This window comes from Canis lupus, chromosome 11 (genome assembly GCF_003254725.2).
Source record: "Canis lupus dingo isolate Sandy chromosome 11, ASM325472v2, whole genome shotgun sequence".
NCBI lineage: Eukaryota > Metazoa > Chordata > Mammalia > Carnivora > Canidae > Canis > Canis lupus.
The window spans coordinates 1,394,305-1,416,508 of record NC_064253.1 but is presented as its reverse complement, the minus strand read 5'-3'; the positions used below and the strand labels follow the sequence as shown (position 1 = coordinate 1,416,508).

Below are 22,204 nucleotides of genomic sequence, written 5' to 3'. Positions count from 1 at the left end.
CTGCTGTTGTTCCTATCCTAGTTTCTTTTATGTATGTCCTTTTTCTGTAGGTGCTTTAAGATTTCTCTTTATTGCTGGTTTTTAGCAATGTGATTATGATGATGTACCTTGGTGTCTTTTTTTTTTTCCTTGTGCTTAGGTTTTGTTGAACCTCTTGAATCTGTAGGTTTATAGTTTTCATGATATTTTAAAAAGTTTAGGCCACTCTTCAAATAATTTTTTATGTTCTCCCCTATCCCACCCATCTTTTTTGGAATACAGTTACTTGTATCTTAAGTTGTCTCACAGCTCATTAATCCTTTGTTTAAATTGTTCCATTCCTACCCACCCCACCCCCCCACCTTAGGACAGTGTTTATTGCTTTGTCTTTGGTTTCATTAATTTTTTTTTTTACAGTATGTAGTTTGCTGTTCATCCAGTATTGGTGTATTTTTCATAACTGGAAGTTAAAAGTGTTTTTGTTGTTTTTTTTTTAATCTTCCATGCCTTTACTTAACATTTTGCCTCTACCTTTTTTGAAGGTATGTAATATATAGCTAGAATAATTTTTAATGTCCTTATTTGCTAATTCCATCTTTTTTCATCCTGAGTTGCTTCAATTCCTTTCCATGCCCCCTACCCATTCTCTTTTTCTTTCTCTCTTTTTGTATGCTTGGTAATTTTTTATTAGACACATCATGTTGTGAATTTTACTTTATTGGGTGCTGGATGTTTTTATACTCCTATAAATACTCCTGAGCTTTGTTCTGGGCTTTAGTTAAATTACTTGGAAATAGTTTGATTCTATCAAGTACTTGCTTTTAACTACTACCTTTCTGAATTCTCTGACTTATAAAATTTTCCATCTGGTGAGACCACAAACTATTCCTGGTCCTGTATGATCCTAAGGGTTGTTCCCTCTGCCCTTTTCACTTTGTCCTCACTTCCCCATTTCTGGCCTAAGGTTTATTCGCTTATCACTTACTCAGCTGAAGACTCAAAGAGGGTCCTCAGATCTCTAGAGCTTTCTTTCTATGTGGTGCTCTCTCCTCTTTGGCACTAAACACTATGAACTCTAGCCACTTTGGCGTTTCTGGAATGCCAGCTTCATATCAGTTCATGTAGTAGACTGCCAGACTGCATCTGGGTTCCATCTCCCTGCACTCCCAGGCAGAATGGTCTTAAAGGCTTACCTTGTTTATTTCCCATCTGTCAATGATTACTCTCTTGTGCTGCCTAGTGTGTGATGTCTGATATTCAGTATTTCATATACTTGTTTGGTTTTTATTTGTTTTATGTAGGAGGATAAATCCAGTCTGTGTCACTCTATCTTTGCTTAAAGTGTATGTCCATCATAGTTTTTTATTTAAAAGATTGTTTGCTAATTCCAGTATTTGAATCTCCTGGGAGTTCTGTTTTTGTTGTTTCTCTTTTCCTTTTCCTTTTTTTAATTTTTTATTTTTTTTTTAAGATTTTGTTTATTCAGAGAGGCAGAGACACAGGCAGAGGGAGAAGCAGGCTCCATGCAGGGAGCCCGATTATGGGACTTGATCACGCCCTGGGCCAAATGCAGGTGCTAAACCACTGAGCCACACAGGGATCCCCTGTTTCTCTTTTCCTTTTGGTTTTCAATCCTTTGGGAGTTTTCATTGAATGCTGGAAATTATATGAAACAATGACTTGATGGTCTGTGGGGTTGGTGTTCACTTCCTTTGGAACGGATTTACTTTGGTCCTTGGCAGGTAGGAGCAGCTCTCCATAGTCTAATTCATCTCATTTGAATTATTTAAGGTTGTTCAGTGGGTTGGCTTACTGCAGGTCACACTTACTCAATTAGTAGGTCCTAACTGGAATCTTGGTGGTTCAGCAGGGTCTTTTTCCTTAGTGTTTCCTGCATTCCTGTGTTGTTTCCCTAGTGGCGGAAGAGGTATTAAAGCTTCGCTTAGCCCCTCAGCCTCTCTGCTTTTGCCTTATCTTCTTGCGTTTGCTGCTTGTGATTTTCCATATTTTGCCAAGGGTAATGAGGGGACTGTCTTGCCTACTACTACTCATTGCTTTTCGTCTAAGTTCTTTGTCTCTCATTTCTTTGCTGTCTTTGTAGTTCTCCAGTGCTTTTATATTCATTTTTGTGTTTTGTACCCTGTTTTCAATTAGTTTTTCTCTCAGGAGGATGATTGGTCAACAAATTATTCTGTCGTTCCTGTAACCTTCCTGTTAGTGGAAATTCAGATGCAGACAAATTTTTAAATTCTGCCTAAAGAATTTGCAGATACCAAACAACTTTCATGTTCCTCTGGTTGTTCTTCCATTGTGTGGCAGTAGCATTGTAATTGCCTGCTTTTGAGGTACATCTGTAACCCCCAGCAGCTACTTGTTCCAGGCCCTGGAGGTGGCAGTATAGGGTAGGGAGAAATATACTAACCAGAGCCGTCCTGAAGAACCTTCCAGGAAAAAGGGGCCTTGGGTCTGGACTGCTTGGTAGTCTTTTTTTTTTTTTTTTTTTTTTTAAACTTTCAAGACTGCATATATTTGTTTCTAGAAGGGAGCCCTGGGCTGGCCTTTTCACTTTTCATACATGGGGGAGCCAGTGACTCAGGACTTCCACTTTTAGGAATCTGTCCAGACTCTTGGTTGGGGAGATAACTCCAGTTGTAGACTTGTCACACTCTGATGACAAGTGTATGCTGACTCACCACTGCCACCATCTGAGCAGAGCCTTTCCTCCTCATTCTTCAAGCCCACAGTATAGCTGGCATGTTGGGTGATGTTTCTTGATAGCTTTCTAGCCAAGGACACAGACGTTTCAGAAGTACTGTTGCTATGGTTCTGGTCCTCTGGATTTTGTTTCTCAGAGTCTTTGGTTCCTCTGAAAACATCACTGATTATATATAATCAGTTGTACCTTAAAAGATATCACCTTTGCTAGGTTTCCTGCTTTGGGGAAGAAATGGCACAAGTGTCTTCACTTTGGCAAAGCCCAGGTTGAGGTTTTTTATCTGCTCATGCTCCTTGGTGTTGGCCATGCACAGCTGCTCCACCACCAGTTGGAGCTCCTTGGTAGAAGAGTGGCCTCCCGAGGGCAGCCACATGAGCTGGCAGATGGTGACCAGCTGGGGCAGTGGCCCCAACTGTTTCCACAGCATGTCCTGCAGCTCTTTGGCCTGCAGGGCTCACAGAAGAGCAGGCACAGGTGCTGCGTCCATGGGAGGTGGGGTGGGGAGGTAGGGGAGACAGCAGGTGTCCTCAGTAGTCTTGAAATGATATTTGAATCAGGTGCCTTAATTAGCTCTAGGGCCACACGTTAGCCTTTTCTAGTTTGTGACATTTTCTGACATTTTGAAGTCTTCAGTTGAATTTGAGTTTAAGTTAAGTTTGAGTATGCTCTATTCATGTTTATCCATGGAAGAGTGGCAGACCATGTCTCTCAAATTCTGGATCAAGTTCTGATTTTTTTTTTTTTAAGAGAATATTTAGCTCTTTTTGATGAGTGTAGCTTTTGGTAAGTGTACCCCGGAGACAAGCAGCTTTCAATACGTTAACCTGCTTGTGCAGCTGTCTGCCCTCTGGGTGACCCTAGTGTCTGCTTTGAGGAAGTTTAGAGTGGGGACAGGTAAACAGGAGCGGAGGGAACTCAAGTGGAGGCAGGACATCCAGAATAGGAGTTTTGAGGTCATCACTTACTACTGGAAATCACTTACATGTTGTTTACTCATTTATTCTTAAATTTCTAATGTGGCAGATGATGGGACATAAGATTTCAGGAATCTTGCAGGCTATAGGAGAAACTCCCAAGAAGATAATTATAAAACTGTGATAAACACAGGACAAAAAGTCTGACCTATTATCTTTTCTCTAAGACGGTCTTAGCCAGCCTGGCAGGATCAGGGAAAGCATCCTAGAATAGCTGACTACTGAGTTAATGATATTAGCCAGGGGAAAGTGGAGTTAAGGACATCTCAGGAAGAGGAGACATGGAGAACATAAAAAAGCATACAGTGGAGATCTCTCTTCCACCCCCCTCCCCCCCACACACACACATATTATAGCTCCCAGCATGCCCACACATATGCATTCACACGGAATTAGTAGTTTCTTCTGCATTATTCTGGAGTACTTCACGATATACAAAGCCAAATACAGATTCTCATTCCCCACCTCATTTTTAATTTAAAAGAGAATATACTGTATACGTATTTCTGCACTGTGCTTTTTTCTTCATGTAATACTGTATTTGGAGAGATAAGTATAGAGACAACTCTCTTGTACTTTTTAAGCTCCATAATATTTGTCAATGTGGTGGTACTATAGTGATGATCAGCTTGTGGCAAATAGTGCCACAGTGAATAACCTTGTAGATTGGTTTGCATCTCTCCTAATAGGTCAGAAGGGATATATATGCATTTATAGTTTTGACATATGATACTCAGCTATTTTTTTAATAATGAAATGCAGAATCAACTTATCTAGTCTTGGCATTTTTATCATGATCATGTTATTTTATAAATTTGGGAGATTTATAGGAGTCTTTCCATTTGTTCCTCTTTGTATCTTTAAGTCTAATATACTTGTTAATAGATTTATTCCTAGGTATTTTACCTCTCGGTTCTTACTATAAATAGGATCTTCTACTGTTTTTTCATCTGACTGTTGTATACATACAAATTACTGTTTTCTGTATATAATTTTGTTTTCTCTTATACTATAAACTTAATTTTTATATAACAGCTTTATTGAGATATAATTCACATGTCCTACAGTTCATCAGTAAAGTACACAGTTTGGGGGTTTTTTATTATTTTTTTATTATTTATTCTTTTATTAACAGAGTTGTGCAACTATTACCACAATCACTTTGAAAACATTTTTAGCATCCTAGAAGAAACCTTGTACTTATTAGCAGCCCCTTCACATTTCCCTCTAATCCCCTAGCCATAGGTAACCAGTAATTTATTTTCTATGTCTATAGATTTGCCTATTCTGAACAGTTTATCTACATGGAATCATATAACATGAGGCCTTTGTGACTGCCTTATTTCATTAGCATTATGTTTTCAAGATTCATCCATATTGTAGCATGTGTCAGGATTGCGTTTCTGTTAGCAGCTAAATATTCCATGTGCAGGTATCATAACATTTATTTGTCTGGAAAAATACACTCCTGTGTGTCTCCTCTGCTTTCAGTACTCTATTACAACACTACTTCCACGCATTACAGCATTTTCCACACGCCAAGCAATTCTGTGACACCATCTCAGCTGGGTATCCTATGATTTTAACTTAGTTCTGACAGTAGTGTCAGGTACCACAAGTTAGGGGTTCAGTCCCATGGTACTGTTTCCCTCAACTTCAGACAGTAGCCACAAGTCCAGGTCGTTATATTGTGCTTCTGACTGAGGAGCTATAAATCCAGAGCTTCCCAGGACCCCTCCTTGGGTTTAATTTGTTGTATTGGCTCACAGAACTAGGAAAAGAGTTTACTTACTAGATACTGGTTTATTATAAAAACTCAAGAACAGCCAAATGGAAGGAGATGCAGAAGGCAAGTTGTAGGGAACAGGCAAGAAGTTTCCATGCTCTTTCTGAACCCCTCACCCTTCGCATACTTCCCTGTATCTTTTTTTTTTTTTTTAAGATTTTATATATTTATTCATGAGAGACAGAGAGAGGCAGAGACATAGGCAGAGGGAGAAGTAGGCTCCCCACAGGATTTGATGCAGGACTCGATCCCAGGACCCTGGGATCACGCCCTGTGCTGAAAGCAGATGCTCAACCACTGAGCCGCGCAGGCATCCTACCTCTCTGTATTCTTCATCTTGGAATCTCAGAACTCCACAGTTCAGGGTTTCCTTCAGAGGCTTCATTAGGCACAGTTGATTAAATCTGGAGATTGATATAACTTTTCCTGCCCCTCTCTCCTTCCTGGTTGTTGGTGGGGGTGAGATTTTGGGCTGGTGGGGACTGAAAGTTTCATCCCTCTCATCTTGATTGGCTTCCCTGGCAACCAGCCCCCATTCCTGGGGCTTTAGAAAGTCACCTCACTTAAGGTTAAAACTCTAGTAGTGTCTTTCAGGAGGGTACCTGTGATAACAAAAGAAACTTCACTGCTTAATCACTTAGGAAATTTCAAGGGTTTTAGGGCCTCCACGCTGGAAACAGGTGAAGACCAAACGTATTTTTCTTTTATTTTTTTTTCAAGATTTTATTTATTAGAAGGAGAGAGAGATAAAGTGTGTGAAATGGAGGGAGGGAGAGGTACAAGTAGACTCGGAACTGAGTAGGGAGCCCAAGCTGAGCAGGGAGCCAGACACAGGGCTCAGCCTCCAGACCCTGAGATCATTACCTGTGCTGAAACCAAGCGTCTGATGCTTAACCAACTGAGCCATTCAGATGCCCCCCAAATGTGTATGTATTTCTTGCTATAAGTCACAGACTGTTTCTACTTGGTTCTAAAGAATAGTGCTGCAATGAACAGTTGTGTACAAGTTTTTATGTGGGTATTTTCATTTCTCTCAGGTAGATACTTAGGAGTGGAATTACTGGATCATATGGTAATTGCTTAACTTTTTGAATAACTGCCAGACTGTTCTCCAGAGTTTCTGTATCACTCTACATTCCAAACCAACCTTGTAGGAGGGTTCTAATTTCTCCACTCTTTGGTAAAAATTGTTACATATGTCTCTTTGATTTAGTCATCTTAGTGGTAAAAGATGTATTTCATTATGGTTTTCATTAGCATTTCCCTGATAGCTCATGAAATCCAGAGTACGTTAATTGGCCGTTTGTTTATCTTCCTTGGAGATGATATAAACTTGATAATGAAAAAGGATGTAACGAGTGGATGAGGAAAGTTAAAATGATGATCTGTTTCTCTTTCATTGTAGGGAATCAAGTTTAAAAGTGAAAATGCAGTTAAAACTGTAAGGAATCTTCTTTTTTTTTTTTTTTTTTTTAAGATTTTATTTATTCATGAGAGACACAGAGAGAGAGGCAGAGACATAGGCAGAGGGAGAAGCAGTCTTCCTCGGGGGAGCCTGATGTGGAACTAGATCCCAGGACCCTGGGATCACGACCTGAACAGATGCTCAACCACTGAGCCAGCCACCCAGGTGCCCCAAAACTGTAAGCATCTTAACCTTTAATGTTTTTAGAATCTCTCTTAACCTTAGATCAGTGTTAGAAAATCTTTTACAGCAAAAAAAAAAAGTTTGAAAGTCCATAGTTCCATCGTTTTTTCATTTTTTTTCTTTTTAAAATCACATTTAAGAATCATGTAGGGACACCTGGGTGGCTCAGCAGTTGAGCAGCTGTCTTTGGCTCAGGGCATTTGCAGTTGTATTTTCCTTTTGGATGAAACTTCCATTTGTTAATTCATGTGCTTTGTTGTGTTCAGTAAAATTCCTTCCCCATCAACTTTACTATGTTTAAATTAAGCACTATCTATGTATTTAATCTGCCAACTGTTCTCTTTAGTGCCCTTCATGTAATTCAGTTAGGCTCTCTCTCCCCCGTAGTACAGTTTGTCATTCTCACAACACAGTCTTCTTCCTTTTCCCAAGTTGCAGTTTCCCTAGCTACGAGCCTGAAATCCTGGTCTGGACACTGGATTCTGGACACTTTAGAATGGAATTACTTCCCAAAACACATCTCTTAATTGAGGTCAGGATAATCCCACCTGTATGGCTGATGTATTTATACATGACTGTTTAGACTTGATTCCCCTCCCCCCCCTTTTCTTCTTCACAGACTACTTAGTTTCTTTTCTGGCTACCTTTTTGATTGAGAATTTTGTATGCTTCTGTTAAGTTCAAATATAAAAATGCATTTTTCAAGCCCTTTTTTTTTTGTTAAGTAGCATCTTGAGGCTGAAACACATGCAAAACATGCACTCAGTAGTTTGTGTTGTTTTAAGTGCTTTACATAAAATGTGACAACCGCTTTGCAAAAAGAGTTTTGAGTTTTTTTAAATGTTAAAACATAACAGTTTTACTCTTAAGTAGTTGCCTAAGAGAAGTTATACCCTCTACAAAGAATTGTACATAAATATAGCTTTACTTGTAATAGCCAAATACTAGAAATCATCCACATTATTTTAATAAGTAAATGATTAAACAAATGCTGGCATATCCAGATAATGGAATAGTAAAAAAAGAATCACCTATTAAAAATCAACTACATGGATGAATAATCAAAATAAATACAGAAGCTAGACCAAAAAAAGAGAAAGTATATACTATGTTACTCCCTTTATATAAAAATTCTACGGGATCCCTGGGTGGCGCAGCGGTTTGGCGCCTGCCTTTGGCTCAGGGCGCGATCCTGGAGACCCGGGATCGAATCCCACGTCGGGCTCCCGGTGCGTGGAGCCTGCTTCTCCCTCTGCCTGTGTCTCTGACTCTCTCTCTCTCTCTCTCTCTGTGTGACTATCATAAATAAATAAAAAATAAAATAAAATTAAAAAAAAAATAAAAATTCTACAAAATATAAACCAATCCTATGGTTGAAAAAAGCAGAACAGTGGTTGCCTGGGATTGGGGAAGGGAATGGACAAATGAAGGAGGTGGGGAAAAGGAATTACAGATTTTAGGGAATGATGGATATATTCCTTGAATGTGGTGATAGTTTGAAAGATGTACACACAGATCCAAATATATCATCACATCATTCACTTTACATACATGCTAATTAATATATGTCAACTATACCTCAGTACAGCTGTGTAATAAAATCGATCTTGATCTGAGAAAGTGATTTTCCTTATTGTGTAATAATTAGAGTAGAATCTACAGCATAGCCTATTTATAAAACAAATTTATTTATTTTTCAGTTCATAGAACTGCGGCATACAGCTAATATTCCATGTAAATAAAGCATTTAAAGTTGTTTTGAATTTTGTAAGGCCTTTGAATTTCCATATGAATTTTAGAATCAGCTTGCCAGTTTTCAGACATGCTGGCATTTTGATTGTGACTGTGTTGACTCTCTAAACCAGTTCAGGGAGCTCTAATATCTTAACAATATTGAATCTTCTGATCTCTAAACACTGTATATCTCTCTACCTATTTAGGACTTCTTTAATTTCTTTTGGGGTGTTCCGTAGTGTTTAGTACCCAGGTCTTGCTTGCATGTTTTTCTGTCCGATTTGCTTCTGTGTCATAATTTTGGTGTTATTGTAGATGTTATTTTAAATATGTTTCTGATTGTGTGTTGCTATATATAAAAACAGTAGATATTTTGTATATTGATATATTATTTCTACACTCTTGCTAAAAACTCCCTGATTAGTATTTTTATAGAATCTTAGGATTTTACATAGATGATTGTGCCATGGCTTTACTTCTCTCTTTCCACTTCAAAGTTTTTCTTGTCTTATTGAATTGGCTAAAACTTACAGCATAATTTTGAATGGGAATGGTGATAGTGGACGTATCTTACTTTGTTTCTGATCTTAGGAGAAAACATTAATTCTTTTATCATTAACCTTATAGATGCCCTTTATCAGGATTGAAGAAGTTCGGTTCTAAGCTTACTGAGAGAGCTTCTTTTTTTAAATTGATGATCTGATTTGATTAGGTGCTGATTCTAAATGCTATTTTGTCAAATGCTTTTTCTACATCTCTGTAGATGATTCTCTTTTCTATTGAATAATTGAATATTTTCTTTTGAGTAATTTTTTTTCTAGTACTTAACAAACCTTGAATTTCCTGGGACCAGTCTTCCTTGGTTATTATCCTTTTAATATATTGTTAGATTTGATTTGTTAAAATTTGCATTTATGTTCATGAAGGATTTGATTTGTAGGTTTTTTTGTACTGGTATCAGAGTGATGTTGGCCTCATAGAATGAATTGGAAAGTATCTTTTTGTTTTCAGTTTTCTGGCTCAATCTGTGTAGAATTGTTCTTCCTTAAAAGTTTGGTTGTATTCACCAGTGAGCTCTTCTGGTTTTTGAATCTTGTTTGTGGGAAAGTTTGTTTTGTTTTGTTTTTTTAAAGATTTTATTTATTTATTCATGAGAGACACAGTGAAAGAGGCAGAGACACAGGCAGAGGGAGAAGCAGGCTCCATGCAGGGAGCCTGATGTGGAACTCAATTCTGGGACTCTGGGATCATGCCCTGAGCCAAAGGCAAATGCTCAACCACTGAGCGTCCTGTGGGAAGGTTTTTACCAAATGACATTCATAATGTTGTGCTACCCTTGCTACCATCCATCTCTATGGCTCTTTTTATCTTGTAACTTGCCTTCATTTTTGAAAGATATTTTTGCTGGGTTGTTAGACTCTGAGGATTTTTTTCCCCCCTTTCAGTACATTAAAGATTACTGCTGTCTTCTCTCACATTTTTTTTTATAAGTGGAAGTCCGCAACATTTTATCTGTTTCTCTGTGTAATTATTTTTCCTCTGACAGCTTTTAAGATTTTTCTCTTTATCACTTGTTTTCAGCCATTTGATTAAGATGGTGCCTTCCTGTAGTTTTCTTTCTTGCTCTTCATGGAGTTTTCACGCACTTGGGTTTCATGAGCTTTTTGTGTCTAAGTTTTTAGTTTTCATCAAAAGTGGAGAATTTTTCTGCCTCTTTGTCTTCATTTTTTTCTTTTTGTAATAGCTTGAGATATATCTTACATGATTAACCACTTAAAATGCACATTCAGTGATTTGTATATTCATAGAGTTGTGCACTCATTACCACAATCAATTTGACATTTTCATTGTCCCCAAAAGAAACCCTGTACACATTAGTGACGTTCCTCATTTCTTCTCAATTAGCCAGCCCTTGGGTAAGCATTAATCTTTTTTCTGTCTCAGTGGATTTGTTACTGTCCTGGACATTTCAAATAAGTGGAATCCTATAATATATGATCACCAGTTTTTTCCATTTAGCAAAATATTAAAGTTCATCCATGTTTTAGCATGTATTAATATTGCATATACTGTTGTAGGAATATACCATGTTTTGTTTATCCATTAATCTGTTGACAGATATTTGGATTGTTTCCACTTCTTGAACTCTTAATAATTCTGCTATAAATACTCATGTATAAATTTTTATGTGGATACATGTTTTTCTTTCTTTTGTATATATATGTAAGAATGAATTGATGGCTTATGCAGTAACTTGTGTTTAACCTTTTCCGGGAGCTGCCATACTATTTTCCAGAGTGGCTTTATTACTTTATATTCCCATCTGTAGTGTATGAAGGTTCCAGTTTCTGTACTCCTTGCCAATACTTGCTGTCATCTGTGTTTTTTTGATTACAGTTATCTTAGTGTGTATGAAGTAGTATATCATTGTATATCATTGTGCTTTTTGATTAACCTTACCTTACCATACCTTACCTGTCTGGCGATACTGAGCATCTTTCCATGTGCCTGTTGGCCACTTGTATAAGTACCTGTTCTTTGCCCAGTTTTTAAATTGAATTATTTGTCTTTTCTTACTGAATTGTATCAGTTCTTTATATGTTCTGGATACAAATGTCTTAATAAATTTATGATTTTTAAATATTTTCTCCTATTCTGTGGGTTATCTTTTCACTTTTTTATTGATGGTGCCCTTTGAGGCACAAAAGGTTTTAATTTTAGTGAAGTACAATTAACATATTTTTTGTTGCTTGTGCTACTAGTGTCCTATCTAACATACCATTGCATAATTGCGTGTTTTCTTCCAAGAGGTTTTGAGTTAATTTTTGTATATGGTATGAGGTAGTGGTTTAACTTTATTCTTTTGCATGTGGATGGATGTCCAGTTGTCTTTCGGGTTTATTTCTTAAGATTTTTTTTTTCTGTCCCCAACACATACCTGTTTTCAGGACACCAATTATGTATATATTAGGCTGTTTAAAGTTGTCTAAATGTGAATTTTTTCTCTTTTAATTTGGGTAGTTTTATTGCTGTATCTTCATTTTAGACATGGTATTCAACTTTAGAAGTTCACTTTGGGTGTCTTTGCTATCTTATATCTCTGCCTAACAAGTTTAGTCTTCTAGTTTCTTTTTTTTTTTTTTTTTTAAGATTTATTTATTTATTCATTCAGAGAGAGAGAGAGATAGGCAGAGACACAGGCAGAGGGAGAAGCGGGCTCCATGCAGGGATCCCGACGTGGGACTCGATCCCAGGTCTCCAGGATCACGCCCTGGGCTGCAGGCGGTGCTAAACCTCTGCGCCACCGGGGTTGCCCAGTCTTCTAGTTTCTGACCATATAGAATACACTTAGAGTAGTTTCTAATGACTTAATTTTATTGTCCTTATCTCTTCTGGACTGGTTTTGATAGATTGCTTTCTCTCTTCATTATGGCTGTTATTTTTCTGCTTTGCATGCCTAGTAATTTTTTATTGGATGCCAGACATTGTGAATTTTGCCTTGTTGGGTGGAACATAGTTTTGTGTTCTTATAACCAGTATTGAGCTTTGTTTTGGGATACAGTTCGGTTACTTAGAAGCAGTTTAACTCTTTTGAGGCTTGCTCTTAAACTTTCTTAGCTAAGGCCAGAGCAGTCTTTTGTCTAGGGCTAATTTTGTATCGCTAAGTCTGGCACCTTTTGAGTTATGAAATCTTCCCTCTGGTAGTTGGGAATATCAGCCTCAGTTTTGCATAAATCTGGGGATTGTTGTTTCTTTTCCTTTTGGGTGTTCCCTCTGGCTCAGGCAGTTTCTCACATATTTATAATGATAGGTACTCAGCTCAAAACTTGAGGAGGGATCTCTTTCCTATCTCCAGACTTCTTTTTCTGTTCATCTCCTTTCTGGTACTCTGCCTTTGTAAATTCTAGTCATCTTGGCTTCCCTGTCTCCAGAACTTGGGGGAGATCACTGTGCTGCCCCTAGGATCCCTTCCCTGTGTTACTGTCCATAAGCTGCCTGGTTTGTGATTCTTCAGGGGTGGGGTCACTCTTCTGTGCTGGTTGATGTCTGATCTCTGAAGTCTGTTGATTCATGTATATTGTCTGGTATGATAGTTGTTCAGGTAGGATAGTAAATTTGGTCCCTGTTACTCTATCCTGATTAGAAGTCTCAAGATTGCTTTTTCAGCCAATAGAAAATCAGTTCCTAAAGACTAGTGTATTTCCAGTACATCTCTGTTTCATTCTTTCTCAGACTAGATTCTGGACCATTAAAGAGATTGGGGGGAAGTTCTTAGTTCTTCAACGGACTGTAGAAAAATTAGCATCTTATCAAGATGTTACCGAAGTACTAGTTTAATGTTGCATTGAAGTAATTGTTTTCTGTTACTAAATCCTGTGTCTACTATTGTTTGATTATATATTTATGGTTTCATATCTGTAATGTTTCTGGGTATTTTTGCTTGTAATTATTCGGTACAGCTTAACTCTGCTAATCTGAGAGTATATTGTGTACCTTTTGTTTTCAGGCAGAATTCTTATTTTCTAGAGTAGGAATAGCTTCTCAGATACTGGATTTGATTTTTTTTTTTGCCATAATTCCAAATTAATTATGGTGAAATACTGGATTTATCATTACTATAAATTATTCGTACCTTTTCTTGCATGTCATAGCTAAGTAGCAACTTTAAAGAATAGAGTCTTAACTATTGTGCACTTAAAAATAATGGTGCACTCTAAACATTAGATTTTTTAGTTTGTTAAGGAGAGTTTATAACCTAATAGCAGCGCATCCTTCTGGAATAGGTAATCTTTCTCCTGTTAAACCCTTCCTTACAATTTTTTGTATGATAAATTATTATTATTACTCATAGAAACATTTAAATGTCCCTTAATCCAGGGACCAAACTATAGAGAGCATTATATAATCCTTTCCCAATTTTTTCTTCTCTTACAGGAAAAGTAAGAAGCTTAAGCTCATCTTTGTGGTCACTAACTCACTTGACAGCTTTGCACCTGAGTGACAATTCCCTGTCCCGCATTCCTTCAGACATTGCCAAGCTTCACAATCTGGTGTATCTGGACCTGTCCTCTAATAAAATCCGGAGTTTACCGGCAGAACTCGGAAACATGGTATCACTCAGGTGTGCAGACTTTACTTCTTAGATGACTTTATACCCCCTAAAAACAAAATAAGGCATTTATTTTGCCCAGAAACAGCAGAACCAATTAAATGGTATTTGAACAAAAGCAAACCTAACTATAACCTTTACATGAAGTTTTCTGAGAAACTTGAATGTCAACCAATAAATAATAAATCCAGTAGTTATCTTGCCTAAAATTTGTTTTATTGCTACATTTTGTATGATGTACTTTATTTGGACAAGTGGGGATAGACAGATAGAAGGCAGTTATGTTATCTCACATACACACTCACCTATGACAGACAGTTGTGGTACTTTCCACCCCTAGATTCTGGGGCATCATACCCTGGTTAACACAGGGTCCAGGAAACCACTGTTAATGAGCCATCCGTGGGCTTATATGCATGATGGTAATAAAGCCTGGACTTGAAAGAAGCTAGAATTAGTCACTGGGTTTGGGGGACTATCATGTGGAGTATAGGAGGTAGATAGGGCATGGAGTCACTCAGTTCTTTTTGGAATCCTGACTTTATGAGGTGTTGATTTTGGGCAAGCTTCCTAAACTTGCTGAGCGTTTTGTTCTCTGTAACGTTGCTGTATAATAGTTACCTGGCCAGGGCTAAAATGAGAGATAATTGTAGTAATGAGTGAGAAACTACCAGCACCCTGCCTGACACAAACTGTATTTAATGGTAATTGCTATTTATTTTATTATCTCTGTTTTATAAGGTAGATGGGATCTACCCAAGTTGAATGTAAAGCTAAGTTCCGGTTAGTATGCTAATCCTAATGGAAAATCTTGCCCCATTTCATATTACCTGCCTTTTCTCTTGATTCCACTGGCTTTTTTTGCTGCCTTCTACCATTTGCTGCATAGTAAAAAGAAATAAGGACCTTGTGAGAGTTTCTTTACCTTTATTGCTCCCAGTCCAGCTTTTTGACATTGTTTTAGGCTTAATTACTGAGTATAAACTATGACCATTTTTAATCTCCTTTAAAGACCTCCTTTCCTATGTGATATATGTGGAAATAAATTGAAACTAGTTGTTCCTGTTTGGTTTATGGACTCACCAGCCTCTGGTTCATTAAGTAAAAACGAAGGTACATTTAAATCCCAAGAACCAGGGGATTATAGAAGTAGTTCTTATTTACATTTAAAGTTGATAAATAGGGATACCTGGGTGGCTCAGTGGTTGAGCATCTGCCTTTGGCTCAGGGTGTGATTCTGGAGTCATGAAATTGAGTCCCACAATGGGCACCTGGCATGGAGCCTGCTTCTCCAACTCTGCCCATGTCTCTGCCTCTGCCCCCATCTTTCTTTCTGTGTGTATGTGTGTTTCTCCTTAATAAATAAAAATCTTTAAAAATATAAAAAATAAAAATTAATAAACTTATTTAGAAAATTTTAAGTATCTCAGTGTTGGTTGGGTCTTTTTTTCCTACTAAAGACTCCTTTGATAGTTACAATATGGTTATCTGTACAAAAGAATCATTAAAATAATCATTAGTGGTTAACATAGCTGACATTTCTAAAGCAAAACTTTAATTTGGAGAAATGTTAATGATAAACTTAATTTTGCAGCTGTCATGAACTATTTACAGTTGGTGCTACATGATCATTTTAATTCTTTAACAATTCACAAGTTAGGCTGTTTTATCATTTCTTCTTTCTTAAAGCTGTAGTAGACTCCACATGTGTTGGTTCAACTCTGCTCTTGGGGTGGTCTGTGGACTGTGCCAGTTTGTAAACTGTGTCATCAACCTGCAGTGAAATACACAACATGTGAGAGTAGTTTTGTATCTGTTGAATTTAATACTTTTTTAAAATAAGGGGTTGTGTTTTGTTGGTCTTTTTTCCCCATCTCATTTTTCTCATAATTTAATTTTTTCTTGTATTTTAAAAATGTATCAGTTTGTGGCAGTCTGGGACTTTTTTGTTGTTTTATTTTTTACTATATATCGTTGAAGAAGTACTGTTCTGGACATTGGAATGTAATATGATTTTGTCATTCTTAGAAGATTATATTCTTAGAAACTATATTGCTGGGACACTTGGGTGGCTCAGCGGTTGAGCGTCTGCCTTCGGCTCAGGGCATGGTCCCGGAGTCCCTGGATCAAGTCCCTCATTGGGCTCCCTGAAGGGAGCCTACTTTGCCCTCTGCCTATGTCTTTGCCTCTCTCTCTCATGAATAAATAAATAAAATCTTAAAAAAAAAAAAAAGAAACTATATTGCTAATTTTAGCTATGAGTTAAAAGGTAATATATATACTGACATGGAATTTTTACATCCACAGGGAACTCCATTTAAATAACAACCTGTTACGAGTTCTACCTTTTGAGCTGGGAAAACTGTTTCAGTTGCAGACTTTAGGCCTGAAAGGTATGATTTCCCATATTTGTGTTTCTTGTGGTTTGTATGTATGTCTTTGAGTCTAAAGAAGCTATACAAGGGAATCCTTTTGCCAGGAATTATCAGGCTCACTCTTCTCCAAACTTCATCAGTTTATTAGATATATCCCAGGATTTTTTGTCTTGTCCACCAGTAGACTGTTTACTAACCTTTGTATTCTTTTTCACTGCTAGCCCAACTTTGCTTTCTAGAAAGCCTTTGTTTCAGTCAGTTCTACGTTCTGATGATGCATTCTTGAGGTCACACTTTGTTTCATCATACTACGAATGGCTTTTTTCCCCCCCTTTTATTCAAATCTAAAAAACCAGAGACTCACAGAATGCAGAAATCAGTGAGTGAAAAATTGTGATACATTTGAACCTGCTAATAACTAATAACGATCAGTTTTTGAGCATTTTTAAAAACTTGGTTTATGAGGACTTCATTAATCGATTAGAATTTGAGGACATAATTGATCTAGTGAAAACTATTAGGAAATACGTATTTTTTTAATCAGCAAAATTTAAAGTCATATTTTTTTTAAAGATTTTATTTATTTGAGAGAGCACAAACAGGAGTAGGGGCAGAGGGAGGAGGAGAAGCAGACTCTCCCGCTGAGCAGGGAGCCTGATGTGGGGCTCAATCCCAAGGACTCTGGGATCTTGACCTGAGCCAAAGACAGATGCTTAACCAGCTGAGCCACCCAGATGCCCCTAAAAGTTATATTTTTAATAATATGTCAGTACCTAGAATTTTTTTTTATCACATTAAGTGGTTCTTTACCAGTCTTGTATCTACCTTACTCTATAATCAATTCCTAAAAAAATAGTCACATAATAAAGTCTTCAAGAATTTTACTCTTATTTCTTAAGAAATAAGATTTTCTTTCCTATAAATCCATTTCATATCATAAAAGTAACAGTAATTTCACAAAAATAAGTAAAATAGAAAATACAAAAAAAACATTTACAAATGTATGTAAAGCCATATTCAACAAACATCAGCTTTATAAATGATTCTTTGGAAAGTTTTTCTGTATGGGCTTGGCTTGGCTGAGGCTCCTTAAAATAAAGGTCAGGGAAATGTGAGCGAGCTATAGATCTGTCTCCCTATGGTGAGTGTACCTTTTACATTTTCTTGTTTTAACTTTGAGAAACAAAAATATAAAATGTAGCAATGTGTATCTATATATTAACCATAAGAATTAACAGTATTTTGTGACTTTTGTGTCTATTTTCTAATGCAAAAGAAACAGGACATTATAGAGTGTGAAAACTCTCTTTGTTCTTCTTCAGGTCCCTTGCTCATCCCAGAGGCAGCTACTATTTTTATGTCCTTTTAGTAGTTTCAGGTTTTGTAATCTTGCAGTATTTATCTTACAGACCTTTGACTGTATTCATTTCTGTAAGGATTCACAATTGTATTTGAAGTGAGGGTCATCAGTCACAGATTTTCACATTGAGTTAATATGTATGAAAGCCTTTGAAGTGTGGGAAGGGGTAGGCCAGTCTTGTGGCACCTTAGTTTTTGAGGATCCCTTGTTCTTCTTTTCAGAAAGATCCTCTAATGTTTGACATCCAGGTTTTATGTTTCTTTCCTGGAAGGATTGTTTCACTGGTTGCACTTCTTTTGGGACAAATTCTATTATTTTTCTGAGCTTGCCCCAGCTTACTTGTTAACTTCAGACAACCACTGATAATCGTCCCCATTTCTACAGTTTTGAAATTTCAAGAATATTGTATAAGTAGATTGTGCTGTATGTAACCTTCTGAGATTGGTTTCTTTCACTCAGGTTAATTTTTTGGTGATTCACGCGGGTTGTTGCGTGTTTGCTCCTTTACATTGATGAGCAGTGTTCCATGATATGGATGTATCATGATTTGTTTAACCAGTGACCTATTGAAGAACATCTGGCTTTCCAATATTTGGCAATTATGGATGAAGCAGCTATGAACAATTCTGTGTACAGGTTATTGTGGAAACATAAGTCTTCATTAAGTCCTCATTATTCTAGGATAAATGCCCAGGAATGCAGTTTGCTCTGTCATATGTTAGTGTCATGTTTAGTTTTCTAGCCAAACTGTTTTCCAGAGTGGTTGTACTATCTGACATTTTCACCAGTGATAAATGAGTGATCCAGTTACTCTGAATCGTCACCAGCTTGGTGTTGTCACTATTCTGAGGTGTAGTGATATCACTGTGGTTTAATTTGTGTTTCCCTGTTAGCTGAACCCTACATAAAGTGAAATAATGTAATATTTATCTTCCTCTGATTTATTTCACTTAGTATAACATCTTGTAGGTCCATCCATGTTGTAGCAAATGGCAAGATCTCTTTATGGCTGAGTAATATTCCATCGTATGCTGAGTAATATTCCATCGTATGTGTATACCACATCTTTATCCATTCATCTATGGATGGATACTTGGATTGCTTCCGTATCTTAGCTATTTTAAATAATGCTGCAGTAAACAGGGGTGCCTAGGTCTTTTTGAATTTGATTTCTATATTTTTAACTTGTATCCTCCACCTTACTGAATTTACTTCTAGTTCTAGGGTTGCTTTTTTTTTTTTTTTTTTTTGTACAATTTTTTTGGGGAATTTTCTGTGAAGTAGAGAATTATGTTATCTGCAAAGAGGGATGATTTTATTTCTTACTTACCAATATTGTCTGCTTTTTCTTTCCTATTCTTGCTTTATTGTACTGACTAGAACTTCTAGCACTATGTTGCATAAGAGTTGTGAGAACAGACATCCTCTTTTTCCTGATCTTTTTTTGAAAGTATTTTGTCTTCGTTGTTAAGTATAATGTTAGCAGTAAGTACTTTATAGATTGTCTTTACAAATTTGAAGAAGTTTTCCTCTATTCCTCTTTTTCTGAGAATTTTTAATTTTGTCAGGTGCTTATTTTGCATCAGTTGATATGATTATATAATTTTGCTTCTTAAAATTTTGCTTCTTTGCTTTGACTTTTGTGTATTGAACCAGCCTTGTATTCCTGGAATAAATCCCACTTGGTCACGGTTCTCATTCTTTTTATTTATTGCTTACTTCTGTATGCTAATATTTTCTTAAGGATCTTTGACTCTGTATTCATGAGAGGTATTTGTCTTTAGTTTTTTTTTTTTTTTTTTTTAAGATTTTATTTATTTATTAGAGCGAGAGAGAGAGGGGGGGGGGCAGAGGGAGAAGCAGGCTCCATGCAGGGAGCCTGACATGGAACTAGATCCCGGGTCTCCAGGATCACGCCCTGGGCTGAAGGCAGTGCTAAACCACTGAGCCACCCAGGCTGCCCTGTCTTTAGTTTTATTTGTTTTATGCTCACTCTATCTGGTTTGGTATTAGCTTTATAAAATGAATTTGGAAGTGTTCCCTCTTTCTGAAGGAGTCTATAGAATTAGAGTTAATTCTTTAAGTGCTTAGTAGAATTTTCCAGCAAAACAATTTGGGCCTGGGTATTTCTTTTCTGGGAATTTTTAAGATTTTATTTGTTTGTTTGTTTATAGAGTATGCATGAGTAGAGGGGAGGGGCAGAGGAAGAGGAGGAGAGAGAATCTCAGGTCATTCTGTGCTGAACAGAGCCTGACTCAGGGCTTGATCCTATGACTCTCAGATCATTCCCTGGGCCAAAATCAACAGTCTGACGCTTAGCCAACTGAGCCACCCAGGTGCCCCTCTTTTCTGGTAGTCTTTAAATTATGAATTTGTTTCTTTAATAGGCATAGGGCTATTTAAATTACATACTGAGTTTGGTCAGGTTTTTTTTTTTTTTTTTTTTTTCAGGGAAATGGCCCATTCATATATGTGTTTAAATTTATGTATGTAGAATTCTTCATAATGTCTCTTATCCTTTTGATTTCTGTAGGGTTTGTAGTGATAACCCCTTTCATTTTTTATATTGGTAATTTTTGTCTTCGTTTTCTTTGTCAGTCTTGGTGGTGGTTTACTGATTTTATTGATCTTTTCAAAGAAACAGCTTTTTTTTTTTTTTTAAGATTTTATTTATTCATGAAAGACACAGAGAGAGAGGCAGAGACATAGGCAGAGGAAGAACCAGGCTCCCTGTGGGGAGCCCAGTGTGGGACTCGATCCCAGCCAGGATCACACCTTGAGCTGAAGATAGATACTCAACACTCAACCACTGAGCCACCCAGGCATCCCAAGAAACATCTTTTTAAAAACTCCTTCTATTTTTCCTGTTTTTAATTTCATTGATTCCTGTTCTTTAGTATTTTTAATCCTTCTATTTGCTTTTGATTTATTTTGTTCTTTCTAGGTTCTTAGGATGGGAGTTTAGATTATTGAATTGAAATTTTTCCTTTTCTAATGTATGCATTAGGTGCTCTAAATTTCCCTCTTGGCTCTACTTAAGTTGTGTCCAACCACAAATTTTAATAAGGTGTGTTTTCATTTTCACTAATTCAGCACATTGTAAAATTTTCCTTAAAACATCCTTTTTGACCCATGGATTATTTAGAATTTTCCAGCTGTTTGCAGATTTCCCTTTTGTCTTATCAGTACTGATTTTTTGTGTGATTCCCTTGTGAGTGAAGAATTATGGAGGATTTAAGTTCTCTTAAATTTGAGGAAATTTGGTAGTTTATGGCCCAGGGTATGGTCTATACTAGTTTATGTCTCTTAGGCCCTGGAGAATATGTATTGTGCTATTGTTGGATAGAATGTTCTCTAAATCTCAACTGGATCTTATATATTAATCTAGTTAGTGCCCATTAGATTGATGGTGTTACAAGGTTTTTTCCTAGTTTTGTCAAGTTGTTGAGAGAGGAGTGTTAACATCTCCCACCATAATTGTTGATTCTCTATTGTCCTTTCAGTTCTATCAGTTTTTGCTAAAGTATTTTTCAGTCTGTCATTTTGTGGATGCATGCTTAAAATTGCTATATGTTCTCCATCATTACATAATGTCACTTTCTGTCTCTAGTAAATTTATTTTCTCTGAGATTGACTTTATCTGATGCTAACTAGTCACTACTGCTTTCCTTTGATTAAGGTTTTCATGACCTCTTTTTCCGTCCTTTTCCTTTCAGCCTGCTTAGAGTGTTGTATTTGAAGTGAGTTTCTTATGGACAATATATATAACTTATCAAGTCTACTAGTGCTTTCATTTTATCATTTTGAATGAAATACAGGATCCCTAACTCTCTTTATGACTTTTTATTGGCTCCCATCATCTTAAATATTTACTCTACATATATTTAGAACCAAACCAGTGTTACAAAAATATTTTAACAGCTGAACATGAGTTAGAAATCTTAAGTGAAGATAAGGCTATTACATTTGCCCCCTTTTGAAGACCATAGTCTTCTTCCTTTCTAGTGTTTCAGGGTTCCTTTCTTCATCATTTATTTTGGATTTGGAGAACTTCTGATTCTTTTAGGGTAGATCTGCTGTTAGTAGATTCTCTTAGTTTTCTGTCCTCTGAGAATGTCTTTATTTTTCTTCTCTCCTAAAGGCTATTTCCAGGGGCGTTTGGGTGGCTCAGTTGGTTAAGCATCTGCCTTCGGCTCAGGTCATAATCCCAGGGTCCTGGGATGGAGTCCCGCATTGGGCTCCCTGCTTCTCCTTCTCCCTCTGCCCCTCCTCCTTGCTCATGTTCTCTCTCTCTCTCTCAATAAGTAAATAAAAACTTTTAAAAATAAAAATAAATTAAAAAATAAATAAAAATAAAGGCTATGTTCATTGGGTATTGACTCTGGGTTACGAGTTCTTTTCTTTCAGCACTTAAATATATTGTGTCACTTCCCTTTGACCACCCATGGCTTGTGATGAGAAATCTGTTACTGTTCAAATTGTGTTCTCCCTAGAGGTAAGATGTTTTTCTCTGGCTGCCTTC

The 22,204-nt window shown here is 36.9% G+C and overlaps 1 protein-coding gene and 1 pseudogene across 7 annotated transcripts in view; one reads left to right on the top strand and one right to left on the bottom strand.

Annotated features, from left to right (window-relative positions):
- The window catches only part of CNOT6 (CCR4-NOT transcription complex subunit 6), a 69,510-nt gene that overhangs the window by 33,105 nt on the left and 14,201 nt on the right, over nucleotides 1–22,204 (top strand). For all 7 annotated transcript variants that reach the window (XM_025446607.3, XM_049116460.1, XM_025446606.3 and 4 more), the window contains 2 exons: nucleotides 13,773–13,959; nucleotides 16,255–16,340. In XM_025446607.3, coding sequence (XP_025302392.1) covers nucleotides 13,773–13,959; nucleotides 16,255–16,340 — 273 coding nt within the window. The remainder of the gene's footprint in view (nucleotides 1–13,772; nucleotides 13,960–16,254; nucleotides 16,341–22,204) is intronic.
- Nucleotides 2,549–3,182, bottom strand: LOC112659576 (factor in the germline alpha-like; annotated as a pseudogene).